The sequence below is a fragment of the Phoca vitulina genome, unplaced genomic scaffold (genome assembly GCF_004348235.1).
Source record: "Phoca vitulina isolate PV1807 unplaced genomic scaffold, GSC_HSeal_1.0 scaffold126, whole genome shotgun sequence".
Taxonomy (NCBI): Eukaryota; Metazoa; Chordata; class Mammalia; order Carnivora; family Phocidae; genus Phoca; species Phoca vitulina.
This window is the reverse complement of record NW_022589829.1, coordinates 351,928-378,978: the sequence shown is the minus strand read 5'-3', so window position 1 is coordinate 378,978 and position 27,051 is coordinate 351,928. Positions and strand designations below refer to the sequence as shown.

The 27,051-nt window shown below is 48.4% G+C and overlaps 2 protein-coding genes across 10 annotated transcripts in view; one reads left to right on the top strand and one right to left on the bottom strand.

The window, feature by feature from the left end:
* Positions 1–14,331, top strand: part of GNAL (G protein subunit alpha L) — a 140,444-nt gene extending 126,113 nt beyond the window's left edge. For 4 of the 5 annotated variants that reach the window (XM_032399029.1, XM_032399031.1, XM_032399032.1 and 1 more), the window contains 7 exons: positions 490–544; positions 1,720–1,793; positions 2,334–2,392; positions 2,704–2,824; positions 4,776–4,906; positions 7,506–7,573; positions 11,534–14,331. In XM_032399029.1, the coding sequence (XP_032254920.1) occupies positions 490–544; positions 1,720–1,793; positions 2,334–2,392; positions 2,704–2,824; positions 4,776–4,906; positions 7,506–7,573; positions 11,534–11,680 (655 nt within the window). In that variant the 3' untranslated portion in view covers positions 11,681–14,331. The remainder of the gene's footprint in view (positions 1–489; positions 545–1,719; positions 1,794–2,333; positions 2,393–2,703; positions 2,825–4,775; positions 4,907–7,505; positions 7,574–11,533) is intronic. The other variant, XM_032399028.1, reaches the window with a different exon arrangement.
* The window catches only part of MPPE1 (metallophosphoesterase 1), a 23,911-nt gene continuing 11,190 nt past the window's right edge, over positions 14,331–27,051 (bottom strand). For 3 of the 5 annotated variants that reach the window (XM_032399034.1, XM_032399033.1, XM_032399035.1), the window contains exons 2-10: positions 26,436–26,809; positions 23,430–23,538; positions 20,103–20,206; positions 18,871–18,945; positions 16,901–17,033; positions 16,694–16,759; positions 16,480–16,602; positions 15,544–15,684; positions 14,331–14,548 (exon numbers count right to left, since the gene is read on the bottom strand). In XM_032399034.1, the coding sequence (XP_032254925.1) occupies positions 14,366–14,548; positions 15,544–15,684; positions 16,480–16,602; positions 16,694–16,759; positions 16,901–17,033; positions 18,871–18,945; positions 20,103–20,206; positions 23,430–23,538; positions 26,436–26,704 (1,203 nt within the window). In that variant the 5' untranslated portion in view covers positions 26,705–26,809 and the 3' untranslated portion in view covers positions 14,331–14,365. The remainder of the gene's footprint in view (positions 14,549–15,543; positions 15,685–16,479; positions 16,603–16,693; positions 16,760–16,900; positions 17,034–18,870; positions 18,946–20,102; positions 20,207–23,429; positions 23,539–26,435; positions 26,810–27,051) is intronic. The other 2 variants (XM_032399037.1, XM_032399036.1) reach the window with 2 other exon arrangements.

Here is a 27,051-nt window from a genome sequence, read left to right as displayed (position 1 = left end):
CACGTGATTTCCTTTCCCTTCACTCCGTGTGTCCCTCCAGGTGCGCACACCAGATGAAGCCTGCTGACGCCCGCACACTCGCACGCAACTTTCGGACATTGTTAGGAACTCATCACACTACAGGAGCATCTCCGAGCTCCCGCGTTGTACTGACACCGCAACATGGCCTTCTGCCACTAGCTTAGCCTTGAAGGAGGCCCCGTGCCCCTTCCCAATGTCTGAGTAGCCCCTCACCCCCAACTGTGGGTAAGAGGAAAGAGGGAAAGCAGAGGTAAAGAGAAGAAAAGAAAATGCAGCCTTAGCCCCTCAGTCAGGAATGTTGTGCTGTCTAGGCAGGTACATGGTCAGGGAAGAAAGGCAGAACGTACCCCAGCTCCCCCACCTGCCCCTGCCCTCCGGTGCCTCGGTGACTGTCCCATCCCCTAGACCCACCGCCCAGGAGAAAGCCACCCGAGAACACTTCTGAGCATGTGCTGGCTTTCTTTTCAGCTTCCTGGAGAGAATCGACAGTGTCAGTTTGGTGGACTACACACCCACAGACCAGGTATGTGAAGCCAGAGCCCGCAGTCACCTGCTTGAACTTGGCGAGATTAGAGGAATTGTCAGTATTTATTCACTGATGATTTGTAAATGGATGAAAGGGTGAAGTCCATAAAACAGCTACTTCCTGCAATTGTGTCCACTGTCCCTGCACGTGCACAGGGTATATTTACCATACCCTGTGATTCAGCGCCTGACTTAGCTCTCTAAAATTTCCTGGATTTCTAACCTGCCAATGTCGTAACAACTTTATCTGTGCGATAGCAGTGTGCAGTTCCCATTGCTCTTGGAGCTGTCCACAGCAAGCTCAACCTTTGCTTCTCCAGCTTCGTCCACTCTGCCCATTCTACTTTGGGCCCTGGGCTGGGTCACACATACAGGCACGCTCTCCAGGTGCGACTCAGAGTGTGGTCTTTGGGTTAAGCTGGATCAAAGTGCCCAACTGCCCATTTGTAAGTAGCAGGGAGGGAGCTTCCGTGCCCCCTGGAACCTTTGGCCATCAGGCATCCACAGAGACTCGGATCACTCCGAATTGCTCAGCTTAGGAGCCCCCCAGACACCTCAGGAGCTAGTGAACTCCAAGGAAGCTGGGGGGGGCTCCGTTCAAACTGCCCGTCCGAGACTCCCCCAGTGTCTGTGTCCCCTGGAGGGCCTTGGCTGTGGGCCCTTCCTGGCGGCTCTCTCTTCTCTGCCTCCCCTGGAGGCCTGAGCTCCTCTCTCCCCTGAAATCCATGACTCTGAGAGGCTGACCCCAAGAGCTCAAAATTATCCGACAGAGCAATCGAGCCTTTGATTTCTCACCCATCGGCGTGCACCCGCAGCAGGTGGCTCTCCAGGAAGGCGCAGCAGCCGAGCACCACCAGGACCCCGTGTCAGCTGCACCTGTGACAGGATGCCCTGGGACCCCTGCAGAAGTGATTTAAAAAAAAATCCTAAAGAAAATAAAAGCACAGCTCTTAAGTCTCTAAGACCAAACCAGCACATTGATTGTGACTTTCTGCTTGGGGGGCGGCAGGGGGCTGGGGGCAGAGCATTTGTCTGACTTTTTAAGTATCATTGTCTCTCTCACAATTGGAAGAAGTGGTTATTTGAAAAACTTGTTTACTATGGTTGCGGTTACGTTCAGGGCTTTCCTTCTGAAGAACAGTGATGCCACTTGGTTTGTCTTCTTGTTCTCAGGATCTTCTCAGATGCAGAGTCCTGACATCAGGGATTTTCGAGACCCGATTCCAAGTGGACAAAGTAAACTTTCAGTAAGTCGTTGAGAGCAGGCCTGCCAGAGATGGGGAGTCGGACGCCCCCCTGGCTGCCTGCTGGGGCCTAATGGGGTCAGGGAGCCCGGCCTTCCTGCCATGGGCTGGGCCCTGGGGCTTCAGTCATCCCAGCTGTGCCTCACTACCCTTCTGGATAAGTCCATACAGACTCTGTGGCCCTAAAGGGCATGCAGTTAAGTGTAGGGCAGGGAGGAAGGTGGGAGCCAGGGCCACCTGAGAAGGTGAGGACTATCCAGAGCAGCCATCCAGGCAGGGGGATGCCCCCTGAGGGCTGCCCTGAGCAGAGGGGCCCGAGCCGGCCTGGTGACTGCACGGTGAGGCCTGTGACCCCAAGAAACAACGGGGTGTGGACTCCCGGGCCCGGCAATGGTGCAGAACCTCAGAGCGGGCGGAGCCGTCTGCCGAGGCCACACAGGGAGCAGTGCCACGGGCCCGGAGCCACGGGCCCGGAGCCACGGCAGAGGAGGGACATGGAGGGGGTCTCGCCTCAAATGATCGTGCCCTGATCTTCCTCCACAGCATGTTTGACGTCGGCGGCCAGAGGGACGAGAGAAGAAAATGGATCCAGTGCTTTAACGGTGATTGCTATGCTTTCTCAAGAATAGGGATGAATTCTCACACTCATTCCTGCTATTGCACTTCAGTAGTTTTGAATTAGACCATCTATTACGTGCCTTAAATGTGAATCTCACCAGGAATCGAAGCATCCCAGCTTTACATTTAGCATAGGCTCATGGGGTACATTACTGAAACACACAGTGCTTCTTTAAGTCATTCTCATAATCCCGGGGTGAAAATGAGTAGCGGTTGGATGCAGACCTTATCATGACCACGCAGTGGCTCTCTGTCTAACGGAGGCGCTTCTCTTTGTCTCTCTTCTCCCACGAAGACGTCACAGCTATCATTTATGTCGCCGCCTGCAGCAGCTACAACATGGTGATTCGGGAAGATAACAACACCAACAGGCTCAGAGAGTCCCTGGACCTCTTCGAAAGCATCTGGAACAACAGGTGATAAAAATAAGAAATTCAGGGGCACCTGGGTGACTCAGTCGTTAAGCGTCTGCCTTCGTCTCAGGTCATGATCCCAGGGTCCTGGGATCGAACCCCACAACGGGCTCTCTGCTCTGCGGGAAACCTGCTTCTCCCTCTCCCACTCCCCCTGCTTGTGTTCCCTCTCTCACTGTGTCTCTCTCTGTCAAATAAATAAAATCTAAAAAAAAAAAAAAGAAAAGAAAAATTCAGTTGCACCTCTGGAAATTGCAAATTTTCTTTCATGAAAAATACCACTCAGCTCACTTTCATTATTATTCTCCAGATATATTTTCTTTCCGTGCTGATAAATCCAGAACCGTCAGCAGGGTCTTTTTTGGCCCATCTCATGCATAGACACACTTAGTACGGGGAGTATTCTCTGATGACGCTCTGACAGTGCTTTGTCAAGAACACTCAGGTATCTGTTTTGAAAGCTCAAGATTACCTCTAGGGTTCAAAACTGGTTTTGTTTGGTTTTTGAAACTTAGACAGTACCATCCACAAATAACTAGATAATTTCTAGAAGATCCCTTACAGGTCAAAAGCACAGCATAGTCATGTTTGAAACTGCTACTGTTGCAAAGGGTGATTATTTTAGAAAGGAATACCCACCAAACGCACACATACACAATACACACATAGATATTAAAAATCAAAGTATCTTCTGAACTATTTAAGAAGAAATATCACCAAGGAGGAACAGGAAACGTTAAGCTGAACTTGCAAAACATTTGGTTTATCTGAGAAGTTTTTCTCTATCAAAAGTGTTCAACAACTGTTCTCAGTGGAATAGTATTAAGACAATGAGAAAGAAAAAGAGGAAATACTGGCTATATGGAAGAACACTTTGGAGTCATTAAAAATTTATATATATATAAACATATATATGTTATATATAATATTTACACATATTATATATATTTATATATATATGTAAACACACATAGTCACATGAGAAAATGACCACAATATTGTTAAATGAAAAAGCAGATTTAAAAATACCATGATCTTGTTTTTATAAATATGTCTGAGGATAGGAAAAAACCTGGAAGTAAAAACATAACAGTTCTAATAGTTGCCTCTAATAGTAATTACATTTGATTTTTTTCTACGATTAATTTTTCTATAATTAAAAATTCATTTTTACCAGGATTCGCTATTTTCTAACAAGGAACAGTAAAGCTATTTCCATTTGGAGGAAGAATGGATTGTGTTTCTACTTCATAGTAAGATTCCTGTGCACTAATCATCAGCTTGATTCCTTTGAAATAATAGAATTTACAAAGGCTTTGCTCATGCACATACTGAGTTCATCTTAAGCCCGTGCTCTGTGTCTGCTTAATAAAACAGAGAGAGAACCTTCCCCATCCTTCACTGTCACTGTACCTGAGCCCCTCTCCTTAGCCTGTCCAATGCCGTGGCCTTGACCAAAGTCTAACATCCTGCTCCACCTCTGGAGAACCTCAGCCTGCTCAGACTCAGCACAGGAAGAGCCAAGCCAGCTACAAATTACATTCTGTGTGATTAGCTAATGACTCATGTGTTTTGTTGTTGTTATTAACGCTCTAACGTCTCGTTTTCCCACCCTTTATTAGTAAACGGCCGTGCAAAAATCCAGGTGTATTTATTCCATAAATAACCCTTAGCTTTGGTGCCAAGAAATTTACATTCCCAGGAAAGATGAATTCGAAAATACTGAACTGCTAAATCAACTATCTCTATTTATTTATTATAAGGTTTACTCATTATAAGAACATCTTGCTTGCAGCTGGAGCAGGGGTCCACGAGATTGGTGTATCACATAATTCTAAATCCTGTACATTTCAGGAAGATGGCAGTGTTCTTCTTTTCAGCAAGTAACTCCTATGTTACAGGTACTTTCACGTACTCGTGGATGTGAACTTGGTACGTTTATTTCTCTTTTCAGGTGGTTACGGACCATTTCTATCATCTTGTTCTTGAACAAACAGGATATGTTGGCAGAAAAAGTCTTGGCAGGGAAATCAAAAATTGAAGATTATTTCCCAGAGTATGCAAATTATACTGTTCCTGAAGATGGTAAGATTTCAAAACTAGTTTTTCCTGACTAAGGAAAAGGATTGATTGTTTTTTTTTAATAGCCCTGTTACTGTAGTGCAAACAGTTCTGACGATTTTAGGGAATTCCAGTTAATTTGAATCCATCCTCTGGACTACTGCCCCACCTTAAAATACGAGCATATTGCAGTGTCCTATTTCGGATTCCATGTGTAAGAATGTCAAGGTTTGACTTTGCATTCAAAGTGCGCAGGAGGAGACAGGGCGCTTTTGGGTGTGGGTATGTCACTGGCTGAATTAAGTTCTGTCTCTTGGTGCCGTGGTTGGGTCTGTCGTGAACTGGGCACTGTGTCAGCCGACCTTGACTCTCACTGTAATCCTAGAAATGACCCTTTCTGTTATTTGCCTGTTTTCCTGTGGAAAGAGAGCTGAGAGAGGCAGTCAGTTGTTCAAGGTCACTCAGGTAGAGCCTGCCAGGACAGGTAGCCTCTGAACTTTCATGCCCAAGCCCACGCTTTCAGCCACCACGTCTACCTCTCTTGTCCCCAGCGATGACTTTGGCCACCAGCAGGGTGGCCCACCACCTGCGGGGTTCAGGCACTGGGTGGGGGCCTCTCAGTGCTAAATTACAGAAGGCCCCACCCCGGGCAGACCCCGGTTCCCACGGCTGCTCCTCAGTTCTCAGCACACGCTGGGCCACCTCATGGGAGGGATTTATTTGCGGCGAAACGATACCGCTTCTTAAAATTTGAACCCCCAACTACATAAAGCAGAATGAAAGGGACTTTCCGAGAAACTCAGGGAAACTCAGGTAAGAAGTGGTTCATGGTGATCCTCCGGCTAACCTCGGCCAGCCTGGTGGCCAGTCACCTGCCTACAAGAAGTCAGCAGAGTTTGGCTGGCGCTGCCCTCTCCTCCGTGCACTATGGGCGCCAGCAAGCCGGGCCTTCTTTCTTCTCCCGCTAGCCAGGCCCCCGTGCCCCGCACCCTGGACAGTCCGCACTCAGGCGTCCACTGTGCTCTTCCTTCTTTCCCTCCTCTCTGTCTTGGTCCTGGCCCTCGTTCGCCTCTTCTCAGCTCTGGGTCTGGTCAAGACAACGTCCTGCCCAGGCTCCCTTACTCTGCTCACTCAACTTTCCAGAACATTCTCTGAATTTCTGCCAAATTCTTTCTGAAACACAGCCACAGCCTTACTTATGATCCCTACCAACACGGACTTAATCTCACCACAAGCTGAGGCCAAACCTGGCCTGGCCAGGAAATATTACAAGCTAGGTTCCCCACAACAACCCTCCGTGGATCCTGTGCTCCGCCCACACACACATTCAGTGGATCCTGTTCTTCTACCCCCATCCTCAGTGGATCCTGTGCTCCCCCCACACACATCCTCCGTGGATCCTGTGCTCCTCCCACACACACCCTCCGTGGATCCTGTGCTCCTCCCACACACACCCTCCCTGGATCCTGTGCTCTTCCCACACACACATTCAGTGGATCCTGTGCTCTTCCCACACACACCCTCAGTGGATCCTGTGCTCTTCCCACACACACACCCTCCGTGGATCCTGTGCTCCCCCCACACACACCCTCCGTGGATCCTGTGCTCCCCCACACACACCCTCCGTGGATCCTGTGCTCCTCCCACACACACCCTCCGTGGATCCTGTGCTCCTCCCACACACACCCTCCCTGGATCCTGTGCTCCTCCCACACACACCCTCCGTGGATCCTGTGCTCCTCCCACACACACATTCAGTGGATCCTGTGCTCCTCCCACACACATATTCAGTGGATCCTGTGCTCCCACCACACACACATTCCGTGGATCCTGTGCTCCCCACACACACACCCTCAGTGGATCCTGTGCTCCTCCCACGCACACATTCAGTGGATCCTGTGCTCCTCCCACGCACACCCTCAGTGGATCCTGTGCTCCTCCCACACACACATTCAGTGGATCCTGTGCTCCCGCCACACACACATTCAGTGGATCCTGTGCTCCCCACACACACACCCTCAGTGGATCCTGTGCTCCTCCCACACACACATTCAGTGGATCCTGTGCTCCTCCCACGCACACCCTCAGTGGATCCTGGGCTCCTTCCACACACACATTCAGTGGATCTTGTGCTCCCCACACACACCCTCCGTGGATCCTGTGCTCCTCCCACACACACATTCAGTGGATCCTGTGCTCCCCCCACACACACCCTGAGTCGGTGGTAGGAACAGCAAACCAGGAGGTCTTCCCTAGAACAAGGCTAAGGAAGGAGAATGCAGACCAGATGAGCACAGCCACTGCTGAAACCACAGCCTCTAGAACCTTCTCTCTCACCAGAGCTCGGAAGGGGAAGGCAGCCGCAGGGTTGGTCAGTGTTCAGAGACAGGCTCTCATTTTACTTGAATGGGAGTCATCCCCCACCGCCAAAAACAAAAACAAAACTTTTATCAGAGCTAGATGAGAGAAATAAAGTTCCATTTTAGCTTTTTGCCTTGCTGCAAGCGTCGTCCAGTGCCATGAGTGTGCAGGAGCCCAGCTTTCTAATTCCTCTTCTGTTTTCCGTAGAGTTGTATCTTTGTTTCACACTATTTAAACTAAACTCCACTTGTCGTTTTTGCAGCAACACCAGATGCAGGAGAAGATCCCAAAGTGACGCGGGCTAAGTTCTTTATCCGAGACCTGTTTTTGGTAAGCAGTTTGAGTCTTTGTTTTCTTACCACCTTAGAGTGATATTGTTCTCTGCAATGTACATATTACTTACCCTTTCATGATCTCATTTAATCTCCCCTGAATTATGAGAGATGAGGGAAGCTGTCGCTTCCTCTCCCCACTGAGCATACCGAGGTTCAGAGAGTTTGGACCGCTCACCTCAGGTCACACAGCTTCTAAGCAAGAACAGGGAGCATAGCACTTCTCCTACTGTGCCCAAGCCCCAGGGAATGGCACTGAGAAGAGCCAGACTGTGGTCACTTGTTGCATTTTCCAAAAGGAAAGAGACCTTTGACAGACCTCTCCCTTCATTCACCCCCAAAAGGCCAATTCAGACCTTCAGATAAATTCAGATATCTCTTTCTCTCTCTTTTTTTTTTTTACTTTTTATTTTGAGATGATTTCAAACTTACATAAAAAGCAAAAGACTTATACAATTAACTCCCAGATACTCTTCACCTAAATTGACCAATTGGTAAAATCTTGTCACATTTGCTTTATTTTTCTATCTGTCCATCCATCCATACATACATAGTTTCTTGAATAACCTGTAGCATGTGAGTTTTTACTAGCTTGAAACTAGTAGATGCCACAACACCAAGGACATTTTCCCAGCAGTGCCCGACAGCACTGGACACATGGACCGGGTGCTTCCAGGAAGGTGGGGGTCAGCCCAGTCTGCAGTGGGGATGGTCCACAGCATGCCTGGCGTTTCCGTGGGGATCGGGTACCAGCCTGATTCCTCAGGGGAGCCTTTTTCTCTATCCTCTTCCCACAACGGCCCCTGTCGGTTGCCTCCTGAATCCTATACTGAGTGAGAAAGTAAAAAGGAGAAGAAAATCAAGTCCCCAAAGTAAGTTCTGAGGAACAGTGTTTCCCCCAACTTTAACAGGCAGCGCGGGGAAGGGCCCTGCAGTGAGGAAGTCCGGGAGATGCTGTGTAAATCCAGTGAGACAGGTTTCTCTGTCGTCAGACTGTCCGGAGCCTTTGCTGTGCTGGTGTGCGTGACCAGTCTCGTCAGTGAGGTAGACTGATTAGTTTGTAGCATATCACAGGCTCCCTTTCTGAGGAGCATCTTGCAAGACCATAAAATAGAAAAACACATAAAAGGTGTTCCATAAAATGCTGTTCTAATGAGAACTGAGAGTTAACTAAGTGTGCACGTTAGGCATTTAAAGATTAGAAACAGAGCTACCCCCTCCCAAAATGAATGGCCATGCCCCCACCATTCGGATGTTGGGCAGAAATCTTTTATTCTCTAACAGTGGACTCAATCTGGCTTGCATGCAGTTTGCAAGTCAGGGAAATAAAAGCCTAGGGGTTCCTGACTTATGTTTTTTATGGTGGAATTTGCCTGGGTCAGTGAGTCGTCTAAGGAGTTTTGAGTTGGAACCCCTGACCCCAGACTGAGAAGGCAGCAGGGCGGGCTGCAGACATGGTTATTGATCAGTGCTGAATCTGGACAGGAACAAACGTGGGCAAAACAATAACTTCGACGATAGAAGGCTCCGAGACGGGGTGGGGAATAAAGGCTGTACATGGAGAGGGAGAGGTATGTGGGGGGGCCTGGCCTTGAGGAGGGAAAGGTGGGCTTGGGCAGAGAAGGGGGAAGGCATAATGAGAAGAGCCCCTCAGTGAGAAAGGGCCACACACTGTGGGAGCATTCTCCTCACATGTCCTCACATGCAGAGGGCACTGGCCACCAGGAGGTTTGTCGCAGTCAGGGTCACTTCCTCCCACAACGGGGAGGCCCAAATCATCCCCAGAGCAGGAGGACCTCAGAACAGAGGGAGGGCCGGGTGGCCAGCCCCCAGTGTTCCCCTCGTCACCCTCAGGCGGCCCTGTCGCCTCAGACTGGAAACCACCAGCAAGCCCACGCCCAGACCTGGGCCAGGGGGCCCTCCAGGGCAGGCGTCCCCCCAAACCTTTTAGAGCAGAAGGTTTCAAAGGCAGAGCATGAGGTCAGCACCCGGGTCTTGATGCTCTGGCATCTGGTAGAAGCCTGCATGTTTTAACTGGCCTTCCCATCCTGGTATTTTATGAGCTCCCCTGTTTTCTTTTACCTTGAACATCATCTCCTTAAGAGAGAGCCTCGGAGGTGAGGCTCAGGTGAGCCAGGCAAGCAGAGTCTGGAACGGCCCAGCTTTCCTTGACAAGCTTATTTCTGTCATTTAAAATGAAAATGTTTAGAAGTGTTAGAAAATGTTTAGTGTGTTTGGAGAGAAGCAAACTGCGGCACCCTCTGGCACGGCTCTGCCTCACGTTCGTGGTGCTCAGGCAGGGACACACGGTCCCGTCAGTACAGAAAGAAGCCTGTTCCTCACTCACCCACTGCGCGCCCCTCCCCGGGTGCCGGGCCCTCCCCCGAGCGCCGCAGGGCTCCAGCTACCTAACCCACACGTCCACACGTTTCAGTGTCCATCAGTCTTGTAAAAATTGTAATTGCTCAAGAGAAGCCTGACTATTGCTTAAAATAAGTCCGTCCTCCTCCCGGGAGGACTGTCATAACCTGACGAACATCTTTAGACAGCACAGCAGGGGGTCTCGGTTTTTCTCCAACAGCTGATTCCCAAAATGCTTTGCAGGAAGGGTGTGGGGGGGGATAAGGAGGACGTGCAGGGATCCCTATGGGCACCTATGAGGAAAGCTCCACGTGAGCTCTGCATTCGCCAGTTGGGGCGGCCATAACAAAGCACCACACACTGGGGGTTACCCAGCCTTCATTTTCTGACACTTCTGGAGGCTAGAAGTTGAGATCAGGGTGTCAGCAGAGTTGGTTTCTCCTGAGGCCTCTCTCCTTGGCTTGTAGATGTTCACCTTCTCGTTGTGTCTTCACATGGTGTCTCCACATGGCCTTTCCTCTGTGTGTGTGTGTCCCAATATCCTCTCTTCCTATGAGGACACCCATCTTACGGGATTAGGGCCTGCCCACATGACCACATTTTAACTTAAATTACTTCTTTAAAAAGAGATCCCATCGGGGCGCCTGGGTGGCTCAGTTGTTAAGCGTCTGCCTTCGGCTCAGGTCATGATCCCAGGGTCCTGGGATCGAGCCCCGCATCGGGCTCCCCGCTCCGCGGGAAGCCTGCTTCTCCCTCTCCCACTCCCCCTGCTTGTGTTCCCTCTCTCGCTATGCCTTTCTCTCGAGATGTCAAATAAATAAATAAAATCTTTAAAAAAAAAAAAAAAAAGAGATCCTGTCTCCAAATAGTCACACTCAGAGGTGCTAAGGATTAGGACTTCAGCATATGAATTGGTGTGGGGAGGACACAATTCAGCCCATGACAGCCTCTCTCCGCATTGCCCCACTTAGCTTCCCAATGCACCTTGTGAATCATGACCAGTCATGCTTTTTCTCCTCTGGGAGAAAAGCCATGAACCTCCCACTGCTAACCAGGGGACACTCCCAGGAAACACTCAAGCTCTAGGTGGAGGAGGCAGTATGACTGATCTGCGATCCACATGGAATCACTAGCCATATGTGGATATTTAAACCTAACCAAATTAAACTAAAATCCATCTCTGTTGCATCAGCTAGTAATAGTGGCTCCCGTATTGGAAGGGTGAATACAGAACATCTCCACTATGCAGAAAGTTCCATTTGATAGCACTGGTTTAGGACTGACATTCGTTTCTGGAAAATTCTCCCGATTTCTGTAAGTGGCTGTCTTTTAAATGTATGTCCTATCTCAGCTGAACCCTAAGCTTCTGTGGGCAGAGGTAAGTGTGAGGTTCTTTGAGTTTCCAGCAGTGTTCAGTATTTAAACAGTCCCTACAAGCGTTCCTATGCCAAACAAACCACAGCCCCAGATCCTCTTGTCTTCAAAGTGTTGCCTGACTCCTTCTCCAAGAACTAATGGGGTGGCGGCAGTGTTCCCACGTACCCCTGAGCGTGGTGGCCAGGGCCCCGCCACACAGCTTTTTTTTCTCTCTTTGCAGAGGATCAGCACAGCGACAGGGGACGGCAAACATTACTGCTACCCACACTTCACCTGTGCCGTGGACACCGAGAACATTCGCAGGGTGTTCAACGACTGCCGTGACATCATCCAGAGGATGCACCTCAAACAGTATGAACTCTTGTGAGGCAGCCCGGGGGGGGAGGGGCGGAGCGGGGGCGAGGGGCGCACCTTCTCGCACCTTCTCTCCACCTGCCTCTCCTCCCTTGGCCACCCTGCCAGGTGGGGCATTTACTCCAGCACTGTCAGCCCCAAGCCAGGGTCGAAAGTAGGGTGTTCTCAGTCTCGTCCGGCTGCCACCTGTCCCGTTCTGTGTTGGCTCCCGTGTGACCACCAAGCCTCTGGCTACCTCTGTTCCCCTCGGGTTTGGTTTGTAGCTTTTGTCTTCACTGAGCACAACCTCCCCCAGCGCCCCCACCCGCACCCCTTTGTGTCACTGCAGACCACACTCACGCGGGTGGTGCTGCAGTGAAATCTGGCCGGGTGAGGGCCCCTTTTATTCATCCACTCAGTGCTTTATTGATTCAGCAGGAGCTTGATAAATGGGGGAGGAATGGCACTTTTTTCCCGACTTATCAAGCACGACTGTAGAGGCAGGGGTACGATGCGGTCAGGCGGACAAGTGGCCGCCCCTTCGGAGCTGCGTCGGCCCACGAGCTAGGCCAGACCTCAAGTCACAGAGTGGAGCGAAACCCTTTTTTCAGTCCCATTTGAGTCGCTGCCAACCTCAGGCATTAAATTAGACCTACTTTGAGCCTTTTACATTTAGGCAGAAAACCTACCACACGCTCCGCTGCAGTGTGTCCTGTCTCAGAATGACTCTCCAGACTCGGACTATGCTTGGACAAGAGTCTCCTTCCATATCTTCTCGTTGTTGTTGTTTTATGGCTGGTTTACTATAACTGTACAGACCACCAAATGTAACATTATTTTATATAACTACTTAAAAAATCCTTGTAGATCTTTGTGCCTTGATTTTGGCTCTATCTGTACAAGAAATGCGTGTTTCTCGTGCTGAACAGCTAAATGTCAACAGTACCTGCTGCTTGCTCTAAAAAAGAGAATGGTATCTGTAGAATTTAGGATATTTTATCAGGTTAGTACTTTTAAAAATATCCTTGATTAAATATATATATATACACACACACATATATAAATTATACACACAAATCATTCACATCTTACCATTTTGTACCCACCTCACAAGCTTCTTTCAGAAACCAAGGATTTTTTTCCTCCAGACAATATGTCTTTTGATTATTTTGCAATTTAAAGACTTTTACAAGCTCTCTGAGTAGAAATAGGCCAAGCATTCCCTTAGCCAGAGCTTTTGAACCACTCACTTGACCACAGTTTCTATTGTAAACAAATAGCAAGAAGGAGACAGAAGGGTGTCAGTGTTTGTGTCCAGCCTGAGAGAATCAAAAGATGGCATCTCCATTTGCCTCTTGAAGAAGAAATATTACAAAACCCTTATTTGAAATGCAAAGTCAAAATCTATGCCTGTTTCTCGCAAGTGGAAGATTTGCAAACGCAGCCTCAAAAGTTATAGTACGGTACAATATCTAGAAAGAGACAATCGCTTTTAGCAGTGATGCTTCATATTCTATCCACAGCCACGCCTTGGAGGGTAGTTTTCTTACGTCCAAGGTAATCTGCAAACACGTCCAAAGTTATATTTCAACAATACGAATCCAGAAGTGATAGCCTAGCTGACGTCACTTCATTTCCTTTTAGTCTTTAATATTTTAAAGTTTACTCTAGAAGGCAGCATTTTATAATCCTTTATAAATGCATCCAGATTTAAATACGACTTGTCCAGGAAAGAGAGGATGACAACTTTCCAGGCAATCAGTGTCATAAACACGTAATTTATGTCAGCATCACTAAATTCTGGGCCTCTCGTTCCTGTTGTGTAAAACTCTGATTTGAAATGAGACACGTAAAATGGAAATTATTTTCTTTCCGTTACGCTTTCAATGTACAACACGAAGAACTGCAGAGCTGCACCCCGACATGTACACAAAAAGCGAAGTTGTATGCCCTTACATACATTATCACTCAGCAGTTCCCTTGCAACTAAACTTCCTATTCAGAGACAGAGCCAGGCTCGTAGAAGACACACAGAAAGAACACATTTTATCTGGCTTATAATTATCAAAACATATTTATTTTTAAATACCAAAAGCCACTTCCCAGTCCTTTTTTCAAGTTTCTTTGGATCGTGGATGGGCATTACATTCACATTTAACAGCCTGGTCTGCTGGAGAGAAAATTAAACACTTCTCAAAAAATCTGATTCCATTATTAGCACAGAAGTACAAAAGTCTGCGAAAACAATATATTCCTGCTTGTGGCATCTGTACTTTTATTATTTTAAGTGTACAGCTTTATAACATATAAGAGTTTGAGGACCACTTTGTAGGGGGACAGAAGCAAACCCAGTGTTTGTGCAAACACAATCCCGAGTGTGTTCCCGGGCCGCCGGCTCTATCCTGGGGGACGTAGGACAGTCTAGTGCATGCAAGTGATGACTTTAATAGCTTTTACATATTGTACAGACACGATCTTTGATTATACATATATTTGATAAAATGAGAAAACAGACTTGTTGTAGAGTACACGTTCCATTTTTATAGCATGAGAACAGTACCATCAACTATTTATTCTGAAGGAATTCGCATCAGTGATTTACAGTTTCTGTGATGTGTGTAAAGACAGCCTCCTTTGATCTCATCTCACATGAGCCCTGCCCAAGGTCCAGTTTCTTGGGCTTTGTTATTTATTATGAAATACAAAAGTCTCCTGCTCTTTACATGGTCTTAAATTTTCTGAGCAGGTTCCAGCCAAAAAGAAGAGGTGAGGGTAGAAGCCCAGAGTGAACTAATATGAGGACCACCAGGAGCCCAGCTGCTACACAGTATGTGGCCAGAACGGTGTTCTCGTAGGGGAGGTAGCACTTGGCGAGGGCGTACTCTGTGGGCGTCATACTGCTCTGGAAAGGCAATGAGAACTGTTACTGCCGCAGTGAGAGCCCTCCCACAGCGCCACGCAACAGACTTAGACACAACAGGGGAAAGACAGCCATCTTGGTTGAGCCAGGTGAGGCCAGGAAGGGGCTCTCCTCCTGAGGCGAAGGGGCACAGCCTTCGGCCTCCACAGGCCACCACCCACCAACCACAAGCACTGGTTGGAGACACGAAGGGAAGGCTCCCAGTGTGCCGAGTGGAGCTGAGCTCTCCACTGACTAGCCCCTGGCACAGCAGGTCCCCAGTGCAGTGGGCACACACGACAGAGATGCAAGGGGCTGGAGAGTCACACCAGTGGTCACTGAGAAACAAGGACAACAAGGCCATTTCTCATGCCATTTCATGCAACCTGTTACCCAGAAATGCACGTGCCGGGGGCACCTCATGGGGCTTTTTTGGTAGATGTTTTTGCGATGTGGAATGACACTGAGGAATGGTCTCATTTACTTTGAATTTGAAAACATGAAGGTTTCCCCAGTCTTTTCATGAAGTAAAAGTACCTGACATAAAAGCATTAGGAACTGGGTAAAATCAACATTGGGGGGCCACTAACTGAAACAACATGTCAAGTCAACTTGCAAGAGCTGTAGCATTCTCCTGCCCTAAGACAAGATGATGTCTTATAAGACAAGATGATGGCGTACAGCCAATAAAGACAGGATCCCGTTTCCTTAGAAAATTAGAAACGCAGAGCCTCCCATCTGAGGACGGTGCGGTCCATGGAGATGACACAACCCTCAGGATACCCCCCTCCCCCAGGGCAATGCCGTGCTCATGTGTCCCCAGAGAGGCGTGCAGACAGGGGTCAGTGGATCAAACCAAGTGCGCGTGGGGGGCAGGGCAAGTGTGTATTTACAGGGTTTGTATGTTTTTACGGATTGCAGCAATTAAATAGTTGATTACTGTGTTGATTTCAATACTTCTATGAGAGCGTTCGGATGAAAATAAACGTTCATATTACCATGATGAAGCTGGGGTTGTTTCTGTTCCTCCAACTGAAAGACGGCACGCTGATCTCGGGGACTCCGGCGCCGTGGAGCACCTCGCACGCACTGTGCGTGTGGCCGCTCAGGATGAGGCGTGGTCGCAGCCACCAGAGCAGCTGCCACGCCCGGGGGGACAGCAACAGGCGGTCAGGGCCCGGACACAGCCCCCTCGGGGCCCAGTGCCAGGCCACCCACTTATCTCATGAAGCTAAATCTAAAATCCCTACTTGTTAGGGGGCTTTATTTTTTCCTTAAAATCCTTTGGTTGGTTTAGACCCGATCAAAAGTAAGCTCAGGCTTGTAGGGAGAATCTATCCTTCTCATCTCAGATTTTATATTTTTACAAATATTTCTATAAATTTATTTTATAAATATATTTATATTTTTATTGTATATCATACACTATACAAATGTGTTTATATAATATAAATACATTTATAAACATATATAAGTAAGCACATCTTAAGTCCCCCCAAATTAACTCTTAAGTTCCATTCACATTTTCAAATACATTTCAGTTGATGAAAAAAACTCTGAATAAAGAATAGCTGAGGATATTATTAACTTGATATTAGGAAACATGGGGCGCCTAGGTGGGTCAGTCATTAAGCGTCTGCCTTCGGCTCAGGTCATGATCCCAGGGTCCCGGGATTGAGCCCCACATGGTCGGGCTCCCCGCTCAGCGGGGAGGCTGCTTCTCCCTCTCCCGCTCCCCCTGCTCATGTCCTGTCTCTTGCTTTCTCTCTCTCAAATAACTAAATAAATTCTTGAAGAAAAAAAGGGGGGGCGGCGGGAGGAACAAAAGGATGACATGAAAATCTGAGGCCGTGCCACAGCCCCGCCCTCGGCCCCGCCCCGATCGGCCCCCCGCCCGTCTGTCTGTCGGTGGGCGGCCCCCGCTCCCCGCAAACCTGCTGTGAGGCCTCCCGGGAGAGCACGTCGTATCTCTCCTTAAACGGGATGGCCCGCTCTTCCTGAGGCGCGGCGTCCTCCCCGGAACAATTCGCATCGCTCCTCCGGAAAAGCGGGAAATGCTGCCGGGATTTGGAGAGGGTCCCGTGTGACCAGCAGGCGCTGGCCGAGGGGCCGGAGCCCCGGAGCGGGGGCCGCGCGGCGCGCACTCACCTGCAGGAGCACCGGGGCCGACGCGGGCAGCAGCGGCGCCCTCCCGCAGCGGCCGGGGCCTCGCTCCTGCGGTGAGAAATCGGTTAAGCCGCCCGAGCCGGGCCTCCCCGAGCGGTAGGAGAGGAAGGAGAGGACGGGGGCGCTGAGGGAGGCACCAAACGCAAAGTGCAGCGACCGCCCCCACAGAAGATGCCAGAACAGACGCACCTGTGCCTTCAGGTGCTCTCCTACCTCGCGGGAGCAATTCAGTTTGTGAGAAATTTCGATGAGTTCGGCTTCGGCTTCAGAGCAAATGTGGCAGCCGTCCCCTTCCAGGGCGACGCTGTTGACCAGCACAAAACTGAGGCGGAGGGAGCAGGCGCAGGGTCAGCGCCCCCGGGCTTCCCGGGCCGGCCTCCGGCCACACTGCTCCCGAGACCCTAAAGCTGAGCGCCCACGGCCTGAAGAGCGTGCCCCGGAGCAGCCGCAGGCCTCACCCCGACGGCCGTGCTGTAGGCACGAGGTGCTAAGGAAGCACGACAGCGCTACCCTGCGAGTGCGGTCTAAGACCCGGTCAAGCTTGAGCCTTGAGCGGGCGAGAACTCCCAGACTCCAGAGCTCTGAGGTCGGAGCACCACTGCGCCCCCCACGTCACCCTGGGCCTCGCCTGCGAAGACGCGGACACAGCAGCACACCCGTGCCACGGCCCGCTGAGGACCGAATGCAGTACTACAGCCTGCCCGCCGCGAGGAAGTGCTCAGGAACCGAACCGCGCAGCGCTGTGACCGTGACGTTCAGCGAGCCGCGCGCAGCATTTGCGGACGTCTGTAGACGCAGCAGACAAGGCTGGGGGGCCGGGGAGGCCTGTGCTGGCCAGAGCTAACTGCTGCAGGGGATCCCAGACCGGGGTGCTGATCAAGTCAGTGCTGGGTGCCCTCTACAAACCACTCCACCTTCATGAGACTTTTACAGACTCCCATTAAGTAACTCTTACTTCCTACACACTTACCAACTGGGCATGAGGAAGGTACCTGTCAGTAAACACTGCGGGAAATTTAGAGAATCTTAGCGATTAGGAGCTGACAAACCGAATGACCTGAAATATGATCAGTGTGTTTAAAGTTTCTTAAACTCTACGCTAAGGGAAAAAGAACTAAAACTATGTCAAGTCTTTATAGGACTCAGGAAAGGAAGCTACTAGAGACTCGGTCCTAGGGGAGGGGAGGAGTGAGCACTGGTGGAGAACCCCTGACCTGGTCTCTGGGAGTGTCACAGATCATCTCTTGTGACGGACCCAGTGAGCTGCCACGGCCAAAGCCACGAGTGCTGGACACCCACGGGGGCCACAATCTAAAGAGGAAGAGGCTTCCTCTCCCACCTTTTCTTTCTCTACTAGGTGTGCAGCCAGAACAACGTGTCTGGTCTTGTCCACTGCACTGCGAACACACACCCAGACCTGAGAGGGTCCGGAGACAGCACGAAAATGGCCACACAGAAGGGGAGCCGGTGCTCATGGTCAGACGAAAGGGTTGGGACGCTTTGGTCTACAAATCAAGGCTGAGGGGAGTGGGGGTGGTACACAGCCAAAGCACAGTAAACACACCTGCCCCCAAATCCTGGGTGAGCACACCCACAAGAGCATCCTTTATAAGGGGAAGGAAGTACATTTTGAACAAATAAAAATATCCTCCCTTACAGATTGGGCTGATGAATTTTCTACCACCCGGAGACAGTGCAGGCAGGAAGAAAATGCCCTCAGTGGCCGGGCAAAGTCATACACTGGCCAGTCCACCTGCAGCTTGCTAAGGAACACCAGGCTGGTAACCCTGACAGTGACCATCAGGGAGGGATGAGGCCTGCGGTGCCTTCATCAGAAACTGTACAGCAGGTCACACGGAGCCTGGCTCCGACCCAGGATGACAGCTCCCTTAGAAAATGAAGTACAGGGGCGCTCGGGTGGCTCAGTCGTTAAGTGTCTGCCTTCGGCTCGGGTCATGATCCCAGGGTCCTGGGATCGAGCCCCACATCGGGCTCCCTGCTCCGCGGGAAGCCTGCTTCTCCCTCTCCCACTCCCCCTGCTTGTGTTCCCTCTCTCGCTGTGTCTCTCTCTGTCAAATAAATAAATAAAAAATCTTTAAAAAAAAAATGAAGTTCAAAGGACAGAAGGGGCTTCATAAGAATTCACAAATAATACTCACTTCATTCCTTTCCAAGAAAACAGCCTTTCAGGGTTGAAAACTTTCTCAAATCGTTTTATTTTGTATGTGCTCATCCTATATTCAATTGTAAAAAGAGACATTTTTCAGAGCAAGCCATTTTAGGACCTCTTAAGAGTTAGCGGAAACACGGGAAATAACTCGGGATCTGAGCGCTGGGCTAGCTTTGGGAGGGGAGAGCCCCAGCTGCCCGGGGCTGCCAGGGGCAAATCTCAGCTCCAGCACTGAGTGACTGCAAGGCCTGGGGCAAGTGACTTAGTCCCCAGAGCCGCAGTTTCCTCACGGCACAATGGGTAAAATACTAGGACCATCGGAAAGATGAAATGAGTTGATATATGGAAGTAAAGGGCTTAGCCCCGATGTTTATAGCAGCACCAGAGCCCAAGTAAGGAAAGAGCCCATCGACTGAGGAAGGGATAAAGAAGAGGCGGCGTATATACATGGAATACTACCCAGCCATCAAAAAAATATGAAATCTTGCCATTTGCAATGACGTGGATGGAGCTAGAGTGTATTAGGCTGAGCAAAATAAGTCGGCAGAGAAAGACAAATACCATATGATTTTACTCATATGTGGAATTTGGGAAACAAAACAAATGAACATAGGGGAAGGGGGAAAAGAGAGAGAGAAGCAAACCATAAGAGATTCTTAAATAGAGAACAAACTGAGGGTTGCTGGAGGGAGGTGGGTGGGGGATGGGCTAGATGGGGGATGGGCATTAAGGAGGGCACTTGTTATGATGAGCACTGGGTGCTGTAAGTGCTGAATCACTGAATTCTACTCCAGAAACTAATATTATACCATATGTTAACTAACTAGAATTTAAATAAAAATTTGGAGGAAAAAAATAATAAAGTGCTTAAAACAGGCTGACACATCATAAGCACTACGTAAATATTATTTACAGAAGTCTAAATGGTCTTGTTTTCTGAGTCCCAAAGAAAATAATTGGTCATTAATGTAAGTTTCAAGTTAGAATCACCCAAGGGCACGTACAAATCATTTATTCAACAGAGATTCGTTAAGGGTGTACAATGTGCCAAGACAAAAATCTTCCTTCACCGTTGTGGAGTTTATGCTCCAGGGCTTACATCTTTCAAGGACACCAAATGTCCCCCCCACAGCACAAACAAGGCTCTCACCTGAATGGCGGCAGGTTTAAAGTTACAGTTAACGAAGCTCTCAGGGTGCAATGCTTCACTGAACTACTTACTGATAGTGGAAGCCAATGTCATGGTTGCCAGCAACCACCTTCAGCTGCACGTGACGTGGGTGTCTGAATATTTTCTGAAACCGCTCCACATCATCTGCCCAGGCCTATGAGAGAACGGGTCACTGCTGAGACCCAGAGAACCCTCTCTTCCCTGTGGCTAAAAAAAAAAACATACACTCCCTATTCTGATGATGAGAAATTAATTCCCCCATCCAAATCAGATTAATGTAGAACCTAGAATTTCTAATTCTATGTCATGCTGCTTTTTCCAAGACTTAATATTTTAATTTATTTAATTTGATGTCAGCTTTTAAATGGTATTCCCCCATATTAAAACATTAGATGGCAATTATATACCCATTATTTTAAGATCCCCTAAAAAGATCCCCTGAAGCCCATGCATGGACCCCAGGTTGATAATCACTCCAGATTTGGACACATTATAAGAACAGGCTCTTAGGAAATGTCAAGTAAATTCATGTGTCTCAACCAAGACAAGGATGAGCACATCCCTCATCTTAGCATTTCCCTGTGGCTACCACTGTGAGAATGAGAATGGATAGGACGTAGGGGAAAAAAAAGACAAAATCCAACCAAAATTTCAACATTATTCTGACATTTACTTTAACTATTAAAGCTTGAGAATTATGTTTGTATCATTCTGCTTCTTATTAAGCCTAAAAATATAAATTGGACAAACACAGGAAGACAATACTTAGTTGGATAGTAATCAACTTTATCCTAAAAGTTTTAAGTAAGGCCCAATCTAGAGAAATATACTAGAGAGAGTCCTTCAATATATTTACAAAGACTTCACTTTAACAAATAAAATTAGAAAAACAAAAACAGGGGTGCCTGGGTGGCTCAGTCAGTTAAGCATCTGCCTTTGGGATCTCAGGGTCCTGGTATTGAGCCCCATGTCAGGCTCCCTGCTCAGTGGGGAATCTACTTCTTCTCCTTCTGCCCCTCCTTTCTCGCTTATGATTTTTCTCTCTCTCTCTCAAATAAATAAATAAAATCTTTAAAAAAAAAAAAGAAAAACATAAAATGCTGCCCTTAATTTGCAAAAGCAACATATACATCCAACCTCATTTTATAACTAGTTGCTTGTTACATATAGTATTTCCATTATCTCATATTCAATTATGAGACCCTATAAACAGTGGGTTGCTTTTTTTTTTAAGATTTTATTTATTTATTTGACAGAGAGAGAGCACAAGTAGGCAGGCAGAGGGAGAGGGAGAAGCAGGCTCCCCGCTGAGCACAGAGCCCGATGCAGGGCTCAATCCCAGGACCCCGGGATCATGACCTGAGCTGACGGTAGACATTTAACTGAGCCACCCAGGTGCCCCAAACCGTGGATTTCTAACCAGATCTGGACCAAGACTTTCTTTGTAAAGCTTTTGGATTATCCTGGGAAATGCCAATGGCTTTTTTAAAAATATCCCACCCCAGTATAGCCACTCTGGAAAACAGTATGGAGATTCAGTTAAAAATAGAGGTACCCCACGACCCAGCAATTGCACTACTAGGTATTTATCCAAAGGATACAAACATAATGATTCGAAGGGGCACATGTACCCCAATGTTTATAGCAACAATGTCCACAACAGCCAAACTATGGAAAGAGCCCAGATGTCCAACAACAGGTGAATGGATAAAGATGTGGTACATATATACATGTGTACACACACACACACACACACACACACACACACACAATGGAATACTACTTAGCCATCAAAAAGAATGAAATCTTGCCATTTGCAATGATGTGGATGAACTAGAGGGTATTATGCTAAGTGAAAAAGACAAATACCACATGATTTCACTCATATGTGGAATTTAAGAAATAAAACAGAGGATCATAATCGAAGGGAAGGAAAAATAAGATGAAAACAGAGAAGGAAACAAACCATAAGAAACTCTTAACTCTAGGAAACAAACTGAGGGCTGCTGGAGGGGAGGTGGGTGGGAGATGGGGTAATTGGATGATGGGCATTAAGGTGGGCACTTGATGTAACAAGCACTGGGTGTTATATACAACTGATGAATCACTGAACTCTACCTCTGAAACTAATAATACACTATGTTAATTAAATTGAATTTAAATTAAAAATTTTTCAAAAATATCCCACCCCCCAAAATCCCTCCTAAAACCATTCATGACCAAACATTTTTAACTAAGCAGCAAAACAGTTTTTTTCTTTTTTCCATTAATTCCAGGAATATAGTAGGTAAAATATTTTGATAGCTAAGGTGAAAACAGCCTTTCTCTTTGGTTATGGAAAGGCTTAGGTCACCTCAACACCCAGATGGAGGCCCCTGAAGGTGCAGGAAGCTCACACCAGGCCCCCATGGCTCCTTCTGCTAAGAGGAGGGGTGCCCGGGTGGCACAGTCGTGGTTAAGCATCCAAATCTTGATTTCAGCTGAGGTCATGATCTCAGGGTTGTGAGATCAAGCCCCACGTTGGGCTCTGCTCTCAGCACAGAGTCTGCTTGAGTTTCTTTCTCCCTCTCACTCTGCTCCTCCCCCAACTCACTCTCTCTCTGATAAATTTAAAAAATTTAAAAGGAGGGTAGCAAATAACTTTTATAGCACAATTCTCATAATTTCATGGTTAAATAATCAAGTGTAAAGTCAAATTACATTTCAATATGTATTCCGTAATTTGGTGACAAGTGAAATTGCATGCACCTTGCCTCTTTTTCCCTTTCCCGAGAGGCTCACAGGAATGTGCATTCCAACAAAGTGAGCTCTGACTAATCTACCTATTTCCTATGTAAACAAATACAGTGGACAGTCGAACAACATGAGTTTGAACTGGGAGTACGTCAGCTTATACACGGACTTTTTTTTATAAAGACAGTACAGTACCGTGAAGGTATTTTCTCTTCCTTATGATTTTCTTAGCAACATTTTCTTTTCTCTAGCTGACTTTATTCTAAGAATACAGAATAGAATACACGTAACAGTTAACACGTATGTGTTAACTGACTGTGTTACCAGCAAGGTTTCCAGTCCATAGTGGGCAATTAGTAGTTAAGTTTTGGGAGAATCAAAAGTTATACACAGATTTTTGACTGCACAAGGTCAGCGTCCATACTCCGGCACTGCGCAAGGGTCAACTGTCTAAGATTAGCTTGCCTGACCCAAGACTGGCATGAGATACAGATCCTAATAAGCTCCAAGAGGGATTATACATGTTTAGTGTTGGTGCTAAGCAAAACTTCCAAGCCTCACAGATACTGCTTCATGGATTTTTCTGGGCTGCCTGTCCTGGACCCTCAAAGCAGGATTAGGGTGCCCGGACCACAGGGTCCTACCTGGAAGGAGCTCCACTTCCCTTCATCAAAGATGTCCCCTAGAATGAAGACGACTTCTGGCTGCAACAACCACAGAGCCGTCTGGAAGGCTCTCTCCATTTGCCACTCCCTTGAGGTCAACAGGAAAAAGCACAGCATCAGTCTCTTTCTTAAGTAGAGCCTAGATCTGTCTTATGGGCCATTTAAAAAGTGAACTGAATAGTCCCATTCTCCTTCCACGGACTCACCCCTGCATTCCCATCCAGGCCTACAAGGGTCAGAGTCCATATCTGATTAAATGTGGGGAACAAGGAGGCTGAGGGAGAGTCGGGCTGCCCCGCCCACACACCTTAAAGGCTGACTTCCCCTATGTGGCACCCACAGATCAGACCCCACACTGCACCCCAGAAGCCATCCCTCAGTCACGACAACCCCCAAAGGTTAGGGAGAGCTCAACGCAGCTTCCAAAGATGCCCTGTGTAGACTGATTTTGCACCACACCAAGATGATAGCATCTGCCTTAAGTTTCACTTCTCCTTGAAGGACCTCAACTTCCTGCCTGCCTTCAGAATTGGGGGAAGATAATGGGAGAATCAGACTAGCCAATATCAAAACTGTAAATCCTGTAGATTTCAGACATCCAAGGACTCATCCTGTAGGTAAGGCAAGTGAATGAAAAGAGCCCGGGGGGCGCTTGGGGGACTCAGTCTGTTAAGCGTCTGCCTTCGGCTCAGGTCATGATCCCGGGGTCCTCGGACCGAATCCCGCATCAGGCTCCCTGCTCAGCAGGGAGTCTCCTTCTCCCTCTGCCCCACCTACCCCCAGCTCGTGCTCACTCTCACTCACTCTCTCTCTCAAACAAGTAAATAATCTTTAAAAAAAAGAATCCCGCCTGGGATCCAGAACCTGACAGGCAACAACTTAACACCCCAGCTCCACCCATAAGCCCTTGTCCGGCCTTGAGAATGTCACCTACTCTCTGATTCCTATTCTTCACTGGTAAATGGGAATAATAAAACCTACTCTCACAGGGCAGTTATGGGATTAAATGAGATAGCATTTGTCATGGGCCCAGCACAGCGCCAACACAGAGTAGGCGTCCAAATGTCAGTGCTTTCTCAAACCACCCTCCCCTCTCCCTGGCCAACTCTGACCTGTGTCATCTTCCTAAGGATCCCAATTCTTCCCTCCTTTTTAAGGCAACCTCCTTAAGCAAAACTTCCAAGCCTCACAGAGTTTCTCCCCTACCAAAGGGGACTGTGACATCCCAGGGCACAGAAATAGGGAAAGATAATTTGAGGTCAGCGAGGACCCTGATCCAGGCCCCATATAAACTGCTGCATGGCGCACACCTCCACTCAAGATACCTCCCAAAATCCAGTTCTGTTTTTCTTGATTGAATGTTACTCACCCTGGAGAAGAAAGCATCTAGAAACTGCAGCAGCAAGAGGGCAGGGAAGAAAGCTCAACTGGTAAGGCCCAAATGAAGTCAAAGGAAGTCTCACCCAGGCCCTTCTCTATCTCATGCCTCCTTTGGTTTAAAACTCGAGTACAGAAGGACGGCAGCCCCTCCATCCTCCCTTCTTTTGTCTTGCCTTCTTCCCTCACCCCTGGGGACATTACACCTCTCCCCCTCCCACTCAACATAAGGTTCACCCATATCCAGAGTCCTCCAGGGATATTCCTGCTCACAAGGATAAAGACCTGTTTGGGGAGGCACAAATGCAGTCATGAGGAAAAGGGGTCAGGGTGGGGGGGGTCACCAGGGGCAAGAAGAGAACTCTGCTGCCCTGGTGGCTGAAAGTCCACCAGTCACCTTCTGGTGGGCGTAATTCACGACAGCCAAAAGGTGGACGTATCCATCAACAGATGGACAGAGAAACAAAACGTGGTCTAAATATACACTGCAATAGCACTCCGCCTTAAAAAGGGAGGAAATTCTGACACACGCCCCAACACGGACAGACCTGGAGGACATTCTGCTCAGTGAAATAAGCCAGACACAAAAGGACAAATACTGTATGACTCCACTTATATGGGGGACCTAGAGGAGTCAAATCCAGAGAGACAGAAAGTAGCATGGTGGGGGCAGGGGCTGGGAGAAGGGGGAATGGGAAGTCGGTATTTAATGAGGACCAAGTTTCAGTTTGGGAAGAAGAAAACATTCTAGAGATGGCTGGTGGTGACGGCTGCACCACCATGTGAATGTACTTGATGCCACTGAAATATACACTTAAAACTGTTTACGATGGTAACTTTTATGTTACGTGTACTTTACCACAATTAAATTTTTTAAAAAGCCTTTTTAAAAAAAAAAAAAAAGATTTTATTTATTTATTTGTCAGAGAGCGAGAACACAAGCAGGGGGAGCAGCAGGAAGAGGGAGAAGCAGGCTCCCCACCAAGGAGGGAGCCCAATGCGGAGCTCGAACCCAGGACCCCGGGATCATGACCTGAGCCAAAGGCAGACGCTTAACCAACTGAGCCACCCAGGCGCCCCTAAAAAGCCTACTGATGGGAAAGCAGGTGGACTCTGCGGGGCCGGTCTAAGTTGGAGAGACAGGACCTGATCCTCTCCCCAGGGTGACAGCCACACATCTGCTCTGCTCCGGCTGCCCAGAGCAGGCAGACACCAAGTGGGCTCAAAACGACACACCAGCAACTGCCGGGGGGACCACCAAGCCAGGCTGACCACACCCATGTGCCAGACCTTGTCGTGGGCATTTTCCTCACATGGCCTGTGACGTCTCTGGTATTAACCAGTTACAAACAAGGAGGCAGAGTCAGGCTTGCAGGGGCCCTAGGAAATGGTCCAAAGTCACAAGACTCAAACCCAGACCTGCCTCCCAAATCCTGGGTCCTTATAAATAACAGATGCTCTGCAAACAGTATGTTCAAGGAAAAGTCAAATGCCCCATATGTCTCTCTTTGAGAGGAAAGTAACTAATGACTACCCTGACCTATAGGGAGAGGGATCCACCCTTTTTGCCTGTAGAATTTCAGAAAGATTCCTGATTGTAGCTCCTACCTTCGTAATTTGTCTAGCCAATGGCCTCGCACTTCCCCAAGCAAGTGGGTATCAGCCAAAAACATGGCTTTCAGAGTCTTTTGTCCACTGTCGTGGGCTGGAGTTTTCACCTCAGGCCAATCACACCGAAAGATCACTAAGTAATAGATTAAAAATTCACAAAACAGAAGCACGGCAAAGACAACTGCTGTGAGTTTCAACAGCAAGGAACTCCTTCTCTTTAGCAGACAAAGATGCTGCCTTCCAAACCCCAGCCCGATCAGAGCCATGTCTCCTGCCCAAGAGTCACCAGCATCCAGGAGTGAAATCCATCAAGAATTCACCATGAGAGAACTGTGGAATCCTGGTAAGGTGTCCAGCGCTTAGCCACGTACCTACAGGGGGAAGAGAAAGGATCAGATTACGTTTCTTAATAATGCCATAAACACTCCTTCTATTAAGAACTAATGAGTTACAGGGGTGCCTGGGTGGCTCAGTCATTAAGCGTCTGCCTTCGGCTCAGGTCATGATCCCGGGGTCCTGGGATCGAGCCCCACCTCCGGCTCCCTCGGGTTCCCTCCGGCTCCCTGCTCCGCGGGAAGCCTGCTTCTCCCTCTCCCACTCCCCCTGCTTGTGT